Below are 13,835 nucleotides of genomic sequence, written 5' to 3'. Positions count from 1 at the left end.
CGTCTACTTGACCCCAGCACAGCAGGCACCACTGGGGGTTCAGGAATACCATCTTAAAGAACCCACGGCGAACATGGAGAAAATTTAATGTTTTAATACTTGTTAAACCCACAACCAAAAAAAGTCCTACTCCCTCCCCTCCCCGACCTCAGTGACGGTTCCCCAGCTAGCCCAGAGAGGAAAGATTACGGAAACCGTGGGGATTTGGCTAGGCAACCCGGGGCATGCAGAGCGGAGGGGCTCCTGACCATGCACAAGGGAGCGCGAGAGAGGGCCGAGGCCCAAGTGGCGTCATTTCTTTTCTTCCTCGTTTTTGTCTTTGCTCTCTTTGGAGGCCTGGGAGGCCAGCGAGCCCATGGCGTTGCGGATGGCCTCATTGTTGGGGTCGACGCCCGGCAGGTTCTCGAGGACGCTCTGCAGGAATTCGGGATCCTGCATGACGTCATAGTCGTCTTCTTCCTGGGGGGGGGGGGACAGAGGAGAGGCTCATGGGATGGGGAAAACGGGAGGCTGGCCGGAGGGCCAACCTTACAAGAAGTAGCTGCCTGTGTTTTAGAAAAGCATGGACGAGGTTTCTCGGAAGCAAAGAGCTACAAGCCGCCATGTCCACAAGTCACAATATGCACAAGTAGAATTTAGAATGGCACATACATTCCAACATGCTGAACACTGAATGGAAATTGTTAGCCACTCTGGCTGCAGACATGAGGTCGGGGCCCTAAGAACGATGGCTGGTAACGGCTTGGTGGTCATTTGGACAGAGCGGCCAGGGGTGGGGGGGAGACTGAGGCTTTGCTGTTGTGTCTCCCACTCCCAGCCACTTGTGGGATCAGAATTATGAAAGGCAAGCACATATCTGATACATCTAACATGTGTACATCTGCCTTCAGGCTGCATAGTTTACACACAATTCATAGGTTTGGTTCTGATGCCTGGTTGATGCCCAGTCCAGTCCTCCCCCAGGGATCAATTCTGTCTGTGCCAGGGGAGGTTGTGTGAGCGAGAGGCTCCTTCTCAAGACCTGCATGCAAATGGGATCTGCCTGTGGCCATCACCCCTAGCCACATCGGGGCCATCACCCCTAGCCACAAACCTTGGTGGGTTCCGACGTGTCCATCTCCGCACTGCTGTCCACTTCGGCTGACTCGCCCTGCCCAAATTCTATAGATAGGGGGAGGAAACAGAAAGAGATTCAGCTCCTTCTGTCCTCTACAGGCGAATTTAAACGGAGGGATTCCAGTCTACAGCTGGACAAGAGGGAACAAAAACGCATTTCCACGTGGATACCTGGGTTTTCATCTCCCCAAGAACAGACGGACTCTCATTTCCTGCCAGCGTATTATAAAGCAGCAGTCCTGACACAAGGGCCTATTAAAAACAACCACCTCTATCTGCCCCACCACTGTGCATGCTCATGAGCCAATAAGCTGGATCCCTCTGGTATTTCCCAGAAGAAGATGACCACCCCAAGCTTGACCCCAGCACCTGGTTGAATGCCTCTGAATATGGAGGTTCTATTTAGCTAACAGCCCCAGATGAACTCATCTGCCATTGAACTGGCAGATAGTCTGAAAATCTGCACATGCAGTAATCTAGTGGCTCTTGGATTCAATTTACAGCAAAAGAATTCCACCAGCTGCTTTCTGGAACTGCTCCCTAGCGCCTCTCCCTCAAAGAGCAGCCCGTCAGCCCCACCAGGTTAGCCCCCTCATCTTTGGTTCCATCGTAACATTTCCCAAATTTCTCACAGCATGGGCACCCTTTTATCTGCATTATAGCTAGAGGCATCCTTCACCTTTACACCTGAAAAGGTCGACTTTTACAGTTAAGAACCGTTCATTCGCAGCAGACCCCATCCCAGGTCTCTGCACAAATCATTCTTTGGGAGAGCCTAATTAGAGGGAAGAGTCCAGAATGGAGGCATGCAGACACCCCACCTGGAACCTCCTCTGAGGATGTATAATCCCATTTGGGAATTAAAGGTCCAAAGCTGGGAGAAAGAGAAAGCCCTCAGCCCCCTGCCCCGCCTCCAAGTTCACCTATTTTAAACTGCTTCATGTTTTATGTTGTTTTATACCTGGCTGTGTTCCGAATGGTGGGTTTTAATAATTTTTATCTTGTTTTATGTTTTTATAATGTTTTATTTTGTATGCCACCTTAGGAAGGTTCCCTGGAGAGGCAGCATAGAAATGTTCTGAATGAATGGATGGATGGAGTCCAAGCAGCCAAATCCAACCCACCGGCCCAGGGACCTGCTGAAGGAGGGGCACTCAGTCTTAGAGGCTCCAGCCAGACTCACCGGCTCCCTGCAGAGACATCTGCATGGCATAAGCGATCTGCTCCTCTTCAGTCATGGTGCTGAGATCGGGCAAGCCGGCCCTGCCAAATTCTTGCTGACCAATGGTCATCTTGAGCAAGGCATCGTCGGACTCTGGGGCATCCGGGGGAGAGAGAAAAGAGGCTTCAATATGCCGGATCTTCCACTTACACCCCACCTGCCAGTTCCCCATTAAAAAAAATCCGAGGTGTGTGTTTGCCAAACTGACTCAAGTAACAGCTCCTTGGTGCCATCTTCTGGACCAGGCTACAGGCATATGCAGTCAAACAGTCGCTCCACTGGCTACCCATCATTTACCATGCTCAGTTCAAGGTATTAGTTATAACCCTTCATGGCTTTGGTCCAGCATACCCACGGGACCACCTCCCTCCCTATGTTCCTCTGCGGCAGCTTCGCTCATCTGAACAGGGTCTCCTGCAGGTGCCAGGCTGCACACGGGTGAAGTCAGCAGCAGCCCGTACAAGGGCTTTCTCTGTGGTGGCCCCTGCCCTGTGGAATGACCTGCCTGAGGAAGTCAGAGGAGCCCCCACTCTCCTGGCTTTCCGTAAACAATGCAAAACTGAACTATTCAAAAAGGCTTTTTACTCAAATGGGAGGGCTGCATTGTAGGGATGGGGTCTCAGATGCTTCATTAAAAAATTGAGGATCATAGACTTCATCACCATTTTTGCCTTACATATTATCTGCTGCTTTAAATATGTATTCCTGTGTACCAACAGTGCTCCATATTGTCTGTTAGTCCTAGAATTTATTGTTTTGCTCCAGTATTTTTTCTACTCTCTCTTGGATCCTTGCTAACGCTATGTCTTTTAAACTTGCATCTGTTTACCTTATGGTTTTGTATTGAAATGTACTTGATACTGATTGTATTAACCTCATACTGTGTAATCCGCCTTGAGTTTCAGTGAGAAAGGCGGACTATAAATGACGTAAATAAATTAAATAAATGAAACGGCAAGCCCCGTGGCCTTTTGGGGCAGCTCCCCCGCCCCTCCCCTGGACTATTATCACTGTCTGGTGCTGAGTGCACAAATTTTGCCTGGGCAAAATGCCAGAGGACGGTTGTTTCTTGCAGCCAGGAAGGCTCGCCCTTGGTTCCTGTTCCCGGGCAAACTGTGCATCCCTTTTGTACAAGTGCTGGGTGCGGGGGGAGCGTTAACAGGTGAAGACTGCACGGCATGCTACACAAGCAGCTATCTCCCTTCAGCACATGATGCAGCTACTGACTCAGGCACACTCTGCTGCCTGGAGTTGCTGGAGGCACTCCTGCGGCAAAGCAAAAGTTCTCCTTCTTCATCACCGGAATTCAACTTCCGCTCGTCACTGGCAACTGCGTTTATGCCTTCCTAATACTGAGCCCCACCCAGAGCGCAGGCTGTCTCCAGACAACGGGTGGCATCTCATTCAGCTCCCGGCTCAGAGAAGCTCTTGCATTAGCATAAGGGGCCACTCTTAGCAGGACGGAGCCATTCTTTGGCTCTTCCCAGAAAGAAAAAGAGGGAACCACGAAGAATGCTTTGCTGCTGCCTGGATGCTCACCATCCCCGCCGGTGGCCGGAATGCCGGCTTCTGCGGCAGACGCTGCAGCAGCCCGCCTGGCCTCCTCCTCTTGCCTCTGCCTCTGCTCCTCCATGGACACGCGGAGGGCCTGGGGAAAGGAGATGGCGGGTCAGAGCCCAGCAGTCCCTTCTGCCCAGCAACGCTGCTCTCTGCCGCCCCTGTGCATACCAAAGCCAGCTCTGGGTCAGCGCTGGGGTCCACGCCAAACTCAAAGTCGCTGGCTCCGAGCCCCAGCATGGCTCCCCCTTCTCCAGCCAGGATTGGAGAGCTGATGAGTGCATCAGCCAGACTCGGGCCAGGAGGCACGGTCACGAGGTGGGAGCCGGTGCCATCCTTGCCATTCAGGGTGTTGATAAAGGCTGTCAGCTTATCCGTGTTGGCTTCCTGGGGAGGGAGCAATAGAGAGGTCAGAAGCACAGCCAAGAAACCCCCAGGCTGGCAACCAAACTCCCCAGTGGCCAGACCCAGCTGCCTCACCTCCTCGCCAAAGTTGATGATGTCCACGTTGACCTTCTCCTTCTTCAGGCGCTTGGCCAGTTTCACCAGCTGGAACCAGAGGAGGGCTTGATACAGTCAGAAGAGGGTTGGGGGCCCTGCTGGCCTGGATTAAATGCACGGCTTTGCCATGCAAGAAGTGTCTGCAACAGGTGCCTTAAAGTGATCAGGGCAGCCCCAATACTCCTGGCTGTAAAATATCCTCTGCCTGCCACTCTGGTGGTGCTGGGCAATGTAAAAATTAAAGGCACACGCTGTTGGCCAGTGCTGCGGGCCTTATTTGGGTTTCTGTCCTGGCATCACCCCCCTACCCTTTACAACTGGATCTCTCACGCCCCAGGGCTTGACATCCTCCTGGACCAACTCCTCTGGATCTCCTTAAGGCAGCCTCTTTGCCCTCCTTCCAAAGGGCAGAAGCCCACAACAAGCCACCGCTATCCAGCAGACTTCGTGCCTGGATGTGCACAGCCCTGGCCCTGATGCTGGGTGCAGAAGCCAGAAGGGCCTGCCTACCCACCCCCATCCCCTTGTGCTCACTCTGGTCTGGCTGCTTCTTTAGCACGCTGCTAGAGACTTGGACTTGAAAAGAGGAGACCCGGGTTCCAATCCCCCATCAGCTATGCTGCACCCTGTGTGACCCTGGACTAGTCACTCTCTTACTGCCCAACCAACCTCACAGGTGTGTTGTGAGGAGATCTCTCATTATTTAAGAGGTGACTGCTAAGCAACAAACACCCGCAGGAACCCGCATCTGGAGCTTCAGGCGAGCTAGACACTCACGTCTTTCTCGTTGTCCTCCACAGGGCTTCCCACAAAGGCAATGATGCGCATCTTGTGGTTCTTGCCTTGACGGTGTTTCAAAGCCAGCTGGAACAGACAGCTCATGTTATACGGAGGAATCTTGCAGTAAAATTCTCCCTCACCCTTGTGTTTTATTAATTGCTACTTCTCCAGCAGCTTCAATGAAATCACCATATATCCAAATCAATCAACACTTTTCATCTGTTCCTCCCCTCTTTAGCACCCACTGCTCATCTTGCCCTCTGCCCATATGCCGCAACGAGGGAGAGAAGAGGGAGCAGGCAGGCACCCTTTCCAGCGGCTGCCCAAAGCAACCCTTTGTTACTCTTAGCAGAGTACTGGCTGGGCAGGAATGGCTGAGCAGGGCTAGAGGGAAGAATATTCTGTAGCTGCCTTACTCACAAGTGGTAACTTCCCAGCCAGACACACGCCAAGCAAAACATGTTGGGAAAAGGCCTCCATCCGTCTCTCCCCCCACACCAATATACTGGCTGTCCCCTAGAACAACTTCGTCCCAAGGAAAAGCTTCGCACTTGCCCAGCCACTGGCAGCCCAAACCACCTCCAAGGAGATGGGCCCACCCACTTCTTTCACAGCCTTCTCCACACAATATCCTCTTTTTAACCCATTAAACAAGACAGAGCTACAGCCAGGACCAGCCAAGAGAAATGCAAGGGGAGGGAACTTACGTGGGCCACTCGGATCCCCGTGCAGAAGGTGATCTTCCCTTTGGGCTGCACCGAATGGAGCTTGGAGAGGATGCGGCCTGTGTCCGGGGTCAGCGTTGTCAACACTTCACAGTTACTGAAACAGAAAAAAAGGCCAGGGTGCGGCAAGCGCCTTCCGCTAGAGGTGGGAAATGCTGTCATCTTGGGGGTGGGGGACACAGTGAACATCTACAGGTAAATATAAAGATGCCTTCCACTCTCTGCTCCATTCAGCCCACTGTTGCCTCATTGGCTTGGCCACCGAGTCACAGCCCCTGCTCTGGAGTTGGACCCAGGCATTTCACTTCCCCTGGCCTGCGTGAACGTCTGCCCGAGTGATCTGCTCACATGCCACCAGCTGACCTCAAGTTCTTCAAGAACTCTGGAGGTCGCTGGACTCATGGGAACAAAAAGCCAGACAACTCAAGCGTGACAGAAAAGGGTAAAGCTGCTCCCCTTGGAAACAAAGCCAAAGGGAGGTGGCCATTGTGCCTGGCTCCACAGCTGTGGGGCCTTTCATCCCTGTGGGTCCTGAGACCTTCAGCATCAGCTGTCTGGAACTCTCCTGTTCACTCCCCCCACCCCAGCTCCTTGTTATGCTGGTTTATTTTTTGTTTGTTTGTTTTTATAACACAAGGGAGCATTCCAAAAGATTACCCTACAGTCCATTCTGTCATCTCATCCCCCTGAAAACCAAAGGGGGATATGTTTAAATTAGGATAATATGGGGGGGGGGAGAGAGATAAATGTTTTCCTCCTCACATAATTCTAGAACTTGTAGTCACCCCAGGAAGTCAATGGGCTGAGATTCATGACAGGTGCAAGAAAGCATTTATGGAGAGAAGGAATAACAAACACAGGCAATTCACTGCCCCATGATGTGGTGGTGACCACTGGCTAATTGATGGAGGAGGAAGACATCCAGGGCTGAGGCCAGGGCTCAACGGCTCTGTGCCATGTGTGCGCACACCGATGCCATTCATGTATTCTCTGGTCTGCTGTATTGATCTCTTTATTCTAATATATTTATCTCATGCCATGAGCATATAGTTCTGCTTTGTAATGTAGCCACATAGTCATGCCATTCTTGGCCTGCCTGAAAACGAAAGTACTAATGCTGGTTTCACAGGAGAAGTAACCAGCCTGTCATCTCTGAAAATACGCGGCGCTGGCCTTGCAGCTGGAACCAGAAATGTAACCATTTCCCGGGGGAGAGAGAACGGCTTTGACTTCTTTGCAATCTTCTGCCGTTTCTCTCCAGACTAAGCTATTGTGTTCTCATGCAGCTTCTTAAGATTTTTGCACCTAAATGCGAACTGCTCCAAGGGAGGGGGCGGGGGGAATAGTACTCCCTATATCAATAGCGCCTTTGCCAGTATAATCATTCCTGCCAAAATGTCAGTTCTAGGGACAGCAGTCCATGGCAGATAGACCCCCAAACCCTTCACAGCGAGCACTCCAGTGCATTGGTTGAAAAGGTCTTTATTCAGAGATCCGATAGTGCCTTTGCCTGTATAACCATTCCTGCCAACTTTCCCATCTATGGATGTGCCCATGAACTCTGAGGGGTTTGGGGGTCTACCTGCCATGGACTCCTGCCCCTAGAACTGACATTCTGTACAGCCAGATTCTGCCCGAGGCAGCTGCAGCCCCGTCCCAGCTGTCAACACTGGACACCTTGACAGCTGATGTTTACAACTTCAGACTTAGAACTGGATTAGGTGTCATAGCCTCTCTCTCTCTCTGTAGCCCTGCGAATATTTATTTATTTTATTTATTTTCTATTTTTATTCCGCTCTCCCCACATTTCCAGCAGGCTCAGGGCGGATTACAAAATACATAAAGGTTAAAATATATAAAACAGTTATTATAGTTAACAATTCTAAAAGCATCCAATTTACACAGTTAAAATACAATTACAAATATCAACATAGCGGCACAGAATTCCACTGATCAAATTTAAAACAACTTCAGAGCATCTCTGCATTAAAGACTTTTTAAAAATGGGGGTATCGGTGGTGGGGAGGGCCCAATCCCTCATCAACCGGCCAGGGGGACTCCACCTAGCGCCTCTCATATGCCTGGCAGAACAGCTCCATCTTGTAGGCCTGGCAAAAGGATAACAAATCTTGCCGAGCTTACAGTGCAATCCTATGGAGAGTTACTCCAGTCTAAGGCCATTGACTTCAATGGGCTTAGACTGGAGTAACTCTCCATAGGATTGCACTGTTAGTCTCTTCAGACAGAGCGTTCCACCAGGCTGGGGCCAGGACTGAAAAGGCCCAGAGCCTGGAGTTAAACCAAAGCCTGCCATCGGCCACAACTCAAGACAGTGTTTCTCGGGGGGAAGACCCAAGAGCCCCTCACTGGCGATTAGTGGCAACCAGTGCTATTTCAGCAAGGACGGCCTGCTGTCTGACCACACAATCTTCTTTCAGCACTCTCAAGGAACTATTATTCCCAGAGTCATTTGGGGAAAGCCACAAAAGTTAAATCAGTTTAAAAACTGGGTGTGATTTGTAAGGAATGTGTTCAGAGATCAAACATAAGACAGGATGGGACGGGGGGACACAACAATGCAAAAGGGGACACACACACACACACACAAGTGCGTTCTCTTCCACCTCCATGGGGCGAGGACAAACAAGCACAGAAAAGATAGGGGTCTATCTGAAAAGATCACCCCTGAACACACAGACACTCGCTACTTCTCAAGTAAAGAGTTCTAGTCCACGTACTTGGCTAAAGTGATAAGGCCGACATTGTTCTCAGGGTTACTCCGGGTCTTTGAATGACAGACGATGTTGACAGCATCTTGTTGGGCTTGCAGGCGAGTTGGTAAGAAGTCCCCATTCCTCATGTACTCACTGTTGTCAACACTAAGAGGGCGAAAAGGGTAGAAATTCAGGCACAATGTACCCGGCCTACATCTACTTCCTTAGACAATTTTTATGCTGCCTTTTCAGGAACCTGCCCAAGGTGGCTCACATAAATAAAAAGAATTAAAAACAAAGTACTGAAAGAGATTAATTAAAATATGGCATTAAAAAACTTTGCATTTGGCTTGTAAGGAAGACTGATTTTATTACATTAGTATTTCTGAAGGCAAGTAACAACTGGTCATCCCGCAAGCTCATCGTTGCGAATTCAAAGCTTTGGCGCTCTCTTGGCCGCTTGGCAACACCAGATTCTTAGAGAAAGACTCAAAAAAGCCAACCAAGAGGTCAGCAGCTGGTGGAACGGCTCCTCAGTCCTGGGGATCATCACATATGCTAAAGGTCATGAAAGAACTCCCCCCCCACACACACAACATTTTAAAGCCTAGGTTTTGTTTTCAATGTGTGTTGCATAGATTTGCCCTTTTAAAATAAGAATTTGCATGCATGGAAGTTAAGAGTCAAAGCTCTGACCTAATATTTGGTTGGTAACATGTGCTTCAGAAAGTCGGCCATAGAATGGAGGAGACAACAAGACAAGGTGAGCCATGGCAGGGAAACTCGCTGAAATCAGGGGTCCCCCTAGCACCATCACGGGCAATTCAGTTGTGTGGGCATACTCTGTGGAGAAGGTAATTCTAAATAGGCAGCCCAAAAGCCTTTGAGTGGCTTTTTTTCCGTAGGAGGAACCAGTGGCCCTCTCAATGGGCGGAACAAAATGCCTCCTGAAACATTACTGTTAATCATCCCGTCATACAGAAGGTTCCAGGTTCTGCACTGCCCCCCACCCCCTCCTGGAAGCCAGCTCAAGAGTAAGCATTGCACAGTGGTTAGAACATGTGACTAGGACCCGGGAGAGACCCCAACTGTGCCATGAAGGGTCGCACTGGTGTCTTTGTGTTAAGGCTAAAGCAAAGAACAGTGTAGTAGTGTAGCAATGTGAATGCGGGACTAGAGCCTGGGAGACTCGCTCCGCCATGGAAGATTGCTGGGTGGCCTTGGGCCAGGATGGCATTCTCATCCTATGCAGGTATGTATGTCATTTATAGTCCACCTTTCTTTCTTTTCTTTTTTTGGACTATTAACAACAATTTAATAATCCATATAAATAACTTGTAATGAAATAACATACAATGATATACATGTATTTCAAAGCATCAAAATGCACAGGTTCCCCTCCCCAAGAATAACAACAAGTGTAGAAACTCTACATATTTCTTCTATTGGGAGAGAACATTAAGGCAGTAACAAATCTAGTTCACAGCTCTTCTTTCAATAGTAACAAATCTAGTTCAGATGGGTTGCCAGCTCCATTCCCATTTTGAGTCAATCTTAATCAGATTTCCTCTTACTTTATAATTTCAAGTGCATCAATAAATATTCAATTTTTTAAAAAAGTGATAGTGTTATACGCAGGGCGCAAATGAGAACAGGATCATTCTGACATTACTTTGTGCCACAAGATTCTCTTTTGGTTTTGGCTACCCCATGAAATTTATATTTTTTTAAAAAAAAGCAGTGTTGATTTAAGATAATGAGTAATGATAAAAAAAAATTATTTTTATTGAGAACATGATGAGACAAAAAGAGATAGCAGACATAGTTCAAACCTTTTAGGACACTTTTGGAAGTGCTTGTGTTAACAGCGTTAAAGTGAGTTTAAAAAAATCTTCATAAAATAATTGGATAGTGCCAGCAGGACATATTTTAAAGGCATTGTCAGTGTTTAAGCCTCCGAATTCTAGTGTTACTTTTTCTGCTGATATTTTAGGAAGCTGAAAAATTTAGTCCGCCTTTCTCGCTGAGACTTAAGGTGAATTACACAGTGCAAGATCAGTCCAGTCAATATCAAGGACATTTCCATACACAATGCCATGGGCTAAATAAATACAAGTTTACAAAGGCAGAGCATGAGCAGGACTGCAATAGAAAGATGAAGAAATGCTGAAACAGAGCACAAGCTGTTCTAGGACTGACATCAGACAACATCGAACTACGCAGTAGGGTCATACCTGAAGCACAGGTAGCACATACCTAAAGCCACTGATAGGATACAAGGCAACCTAGTGGTAGTTTGCGGTCCCTAACCTGTTAGTGAAGCATCTCTTTGAGATCATCTCCCTCTTATCTGAGGTTTAAAAAAAACAACAACCCTAACCTACCTCACAGGTCCAGAGGAGTTAGCCGTGTTAGCCTGTACTTGTAAAACAGTAAAGAGTCCAGTAGCACCTTTAAGATTAACCAACTTTATTGTACCATAAGCTACAATACATCTGACGAAGAGAGCTGTGGTTCTCAAAAGCTTATGCCACAATGAAGTTGGTTAGTCTTAAAGGCGCTACTGGGCTCTTTACCACCTCACAGGGTGCTATGAGGATAAAACAGCGGAGAGGGAAACAAGCCACTCTGGACTCCCACCGGGGAGAAAAGTGGGGTATAAATGCAGTAAATAAACTGCTTGAAAGGGAGAAAATGAGGCCAGTCACTGGGAGGATGTCAAAAGCAGCTGCAGAAGTTCTCATCTGACGAAGAGAGATGTGGCTCTCGAAAGCTTATGCCACAATAAAGTTGGTTAGCCTTAAAGGTGCGACTGGACCCTTGACTCGTTTGCAGAGGGGACCCCCGTCCCCCAGCAGCGCTCCGCCCCACCCCTCCTATCCCCGCCTCCTCCGCGCAGATCGGGGGCGCAAGAGCAGAATGGAGGGCGGGGTCCAGCCCTCCCCCCCCCGCGCTACCAGGCCCTCCTCCCTCCCTCCCTCCCTCCCTCCCAGGGCCCGATGAGTCAGCAGGCCCAGCGCCGCCCCCCCCCAAAGGTCGACTGCGCCTGGCCCTGGAGGCTCCACGGGCAGCCCCTCCCCCGTCCCCCTGAAGCGGCTCGGAGGCGCCTTGCCCCGCTCGGGCCCAGCCATGACTCAGGCAAACCGCCGCCGCCGCCGCCGCTCCCCGCGCCCGGCCCGGCCTCCCCGGCGCCCGCGCTCACCACACCATCGTGCTCTCCAGCACCATCTTGCCCTCCTCCCGGCCGGGCCCGCGACGGCGACAGCGACGAACCGGCAACCGACCCAGCGAGCGCCTCACACGGCGTCTGCCTCCCCTCCCAAAACAACACTTCCGGTACGCGCCGGAAACTGCGACCCGCGCCCCGAGGAACGCCGGGAGATGTAGTTCCCGCCTCCGCCGGAGTGGAGGAGGCGCAGCGCGGGGAGGAGCCGCCCAAGGGGGCGGGGCTGTACCTGGGCAGGGGGCGGGGCTAGAACGCGGAGCCTTCCGGAGGGAGAAGGTGGGAAGGTCGCGGCTGGCTCAGTTGCCGGGAAGGGCGAACCAAACCGGGCACGGCAGCCGAGGCCTTCCCCTGCTGTTACCTCCTGGCACTGGGATTCAGAGACTGACTGCCTCGGGATGTGGAGGTTCCATTTAGTTACCCTGGCTAGTAGCCACCGATAGACCTGTTGTAGCACAGCAGTTAAGTGGTTCGGCTGTGAATCAGCACTCTACTGGTTTGAATCCCACTGTTGCCATGAGCTCAGTAGGTGGCCTGGGGTGAGCCCCTCCTCTCCGCCCAGCCCCCCAGCTGCATTGTGGGGATAATAATGACACTGACTTGCCCCTCACTCTGGGTGAGGTGCTAATCTCTCTAGAAGAACAGTATATAAGTGCAGTTATTAGTATTATTAGTATTAGTATTGTAGACCTCTCCTCCCTGAATCTAACTCCCTTTTAGAAGTGGTTGTGACTGTGGCATTTTAATCACTCACTGTATAACGAAGAGAGCTGTGGTTCTCAAAAGCTTACACTACAATGAAGTTGGGTAGTCTTAAAGGTGCTACTGGACTCTTGACTATTGTATAAGGAAGCGTTTCCTTTTGTTGTCCTGAATCTGTGTGTGGATGTGTTATGTGCTGTCAAGTCATTTCCAGCTTAGGGAGACTACTATGAATGAAAGACCTCCAACATTTATTTATTCATTTAGTCCATTTTTATACCACTTCACTTAAGACCTCAAAGCAGTCCTCTCCTTAACAGACTTGCTCAGATGTTGCAAACGAAAGGACCCGGCCTTTATTGAGTCCAGCCATCTCGTTTTGAGTCTTCCTCTTTTCCTGCTGCCTTCCACTTTTCCTAGCATTATTAACTTTTCCACCACATCTCAAATGAATCCATTTTCTTCCTGTCAGCTTTCTTCACTGTCCAACTTTCATATCCATACATGGCAATAGGGAAGACCATAGTTTGATCTTGAGCTCAGTCCCCAGAAAGACATCTTTGCACTTAAGAATCTTTTTTTAGTTCCTTCATGGCTGCCCTCCCAAGTAAAATGTTTCTGATTTCCTGGTTGCAGTCTCCCTTTGGTTGATGATCGAGCCAAGGAATAGAAAATCTTTTAACAGTTTCTTCATTATCAAATTGTGTAGTTCCTCAGTAGTCTTCTTGATGCTCAGCTGTAATTCAGCGTTGGCAGTTTCTCCCTTAACCTTCATCAGTTCTTTACTCTTTTTCTGCCAGTAATGTGGTATCATCTATACATCTCAAATTGTTAATATTCCTTCCACCAATTTTCACTCCACCTTCATCTAAATGTAATCCACCTTTCCTTATTATACGTTCTGCATATAGGTTGAACAGATAGGGAGATAATATACAACCTTGTCTGACAACATCGCCAGTTGGAAACTATTCTATTTCCCCATATTCTGTTCTAACAATGGGGAGTACAGGCTGCACATCAACAGTCAGATGTTGTGGTACACTCATTTCTTATAACACCATCCACTTCTCAGGTCCACTCAGTCAAAAACTTGGCTGTAATCTATGAAACACAAACTGATTTTCTGCTGAAATTCTCTGGTATGTTCCATTAACACAGCAAATTTACCATGTGATCTCTAATGCCTCTTTCTTTTCTGAATCCAGCTTCAACATCTGGCATTTCTTGTTCCATATATGGTAAGAGTCTTTGTAAAAAAAATTAGCATCACTTTGGTTTCGTAGGAAATTAAT

General features: G+C 49.3%; 1 protein-coding gene across 1 annotated transcript; it reads right to left on the bottom strand.

Moving 5' to 3' along the window:
* Positions 1-79: 79 nt before the first annotated feature.
* On the bottom strand, positions 80-11,952 carry PSMD4 (proteasome 26S subunit ubiquitin receptor, non-ATPase 4). Its single transcript, XM_054998578.1, has 10 exons — positions 11,818-11,952; positions 8,640-8,780; positions 5,884-5,998; positions 5,174-5,260; positions 4,376-4,444; positions 4,067-4,282; positions 3,878-3,986; positions 2,300-2,431; positions 1,094-1,161; positions 80-459 (listed from the first exon to the last, which is right to left on the bottom strand). Exons 1-10 carry the CDS (start codon positions 11,841-11,843, stop codon positions 292-294), a joined length of 1,131 nt encoding a protein of 376 aa, XP_054854553.1. The 5' UTR covers positions 11,844-11,952; the 3' UTR covers positions 80-291.
* Between the last annotated feature and the right edge of the window lie 1,883 nt (positions 11,953-13,835).

Source organism: Eublepharis macularius, chromosome 1 (genome assembly GCF_028583425.1).
Source record: "Eublepharis macularius isolate TG4126 chromosome 1, MPM_Emac_v1.0, whole genome shotgun sequence".
NCBI classification, from domain to species: Eukaryota; Metazoa; Chordata; class Lepidosauria; order Squamata; family Eublepharidae; genus Eublepharis; species Eublepharis macularius.
Note: the sequence above shows the minus strand (reverse complement) of the source record. Positions and strands in the feature narration are given on the sequence as shown.

Bases quoted from the DNA above. Each gene is read 5' to 3' on its own strand.
- PSMD4 (XM_054998578.1), bottom strand. From the start codon at position 11,843: ATGGTGCTGGAGAGCACGATGGTGTG. The intron at 8,781-11,817 runs GTGAGCGCGGGC...TCGCCCTCTTAG, and splicing joins CTGGAGAGCACGATGGTGTG to TGTTGACAACAGTGAGTACA. The intron at 4,445-5,173 runs GTGAGTGTCTAG...CTCTGGTTCCAG, and splicing joins TGGAGGACAACGAGAAAGAC to CTGGTGAAACTGGCCAAGCG.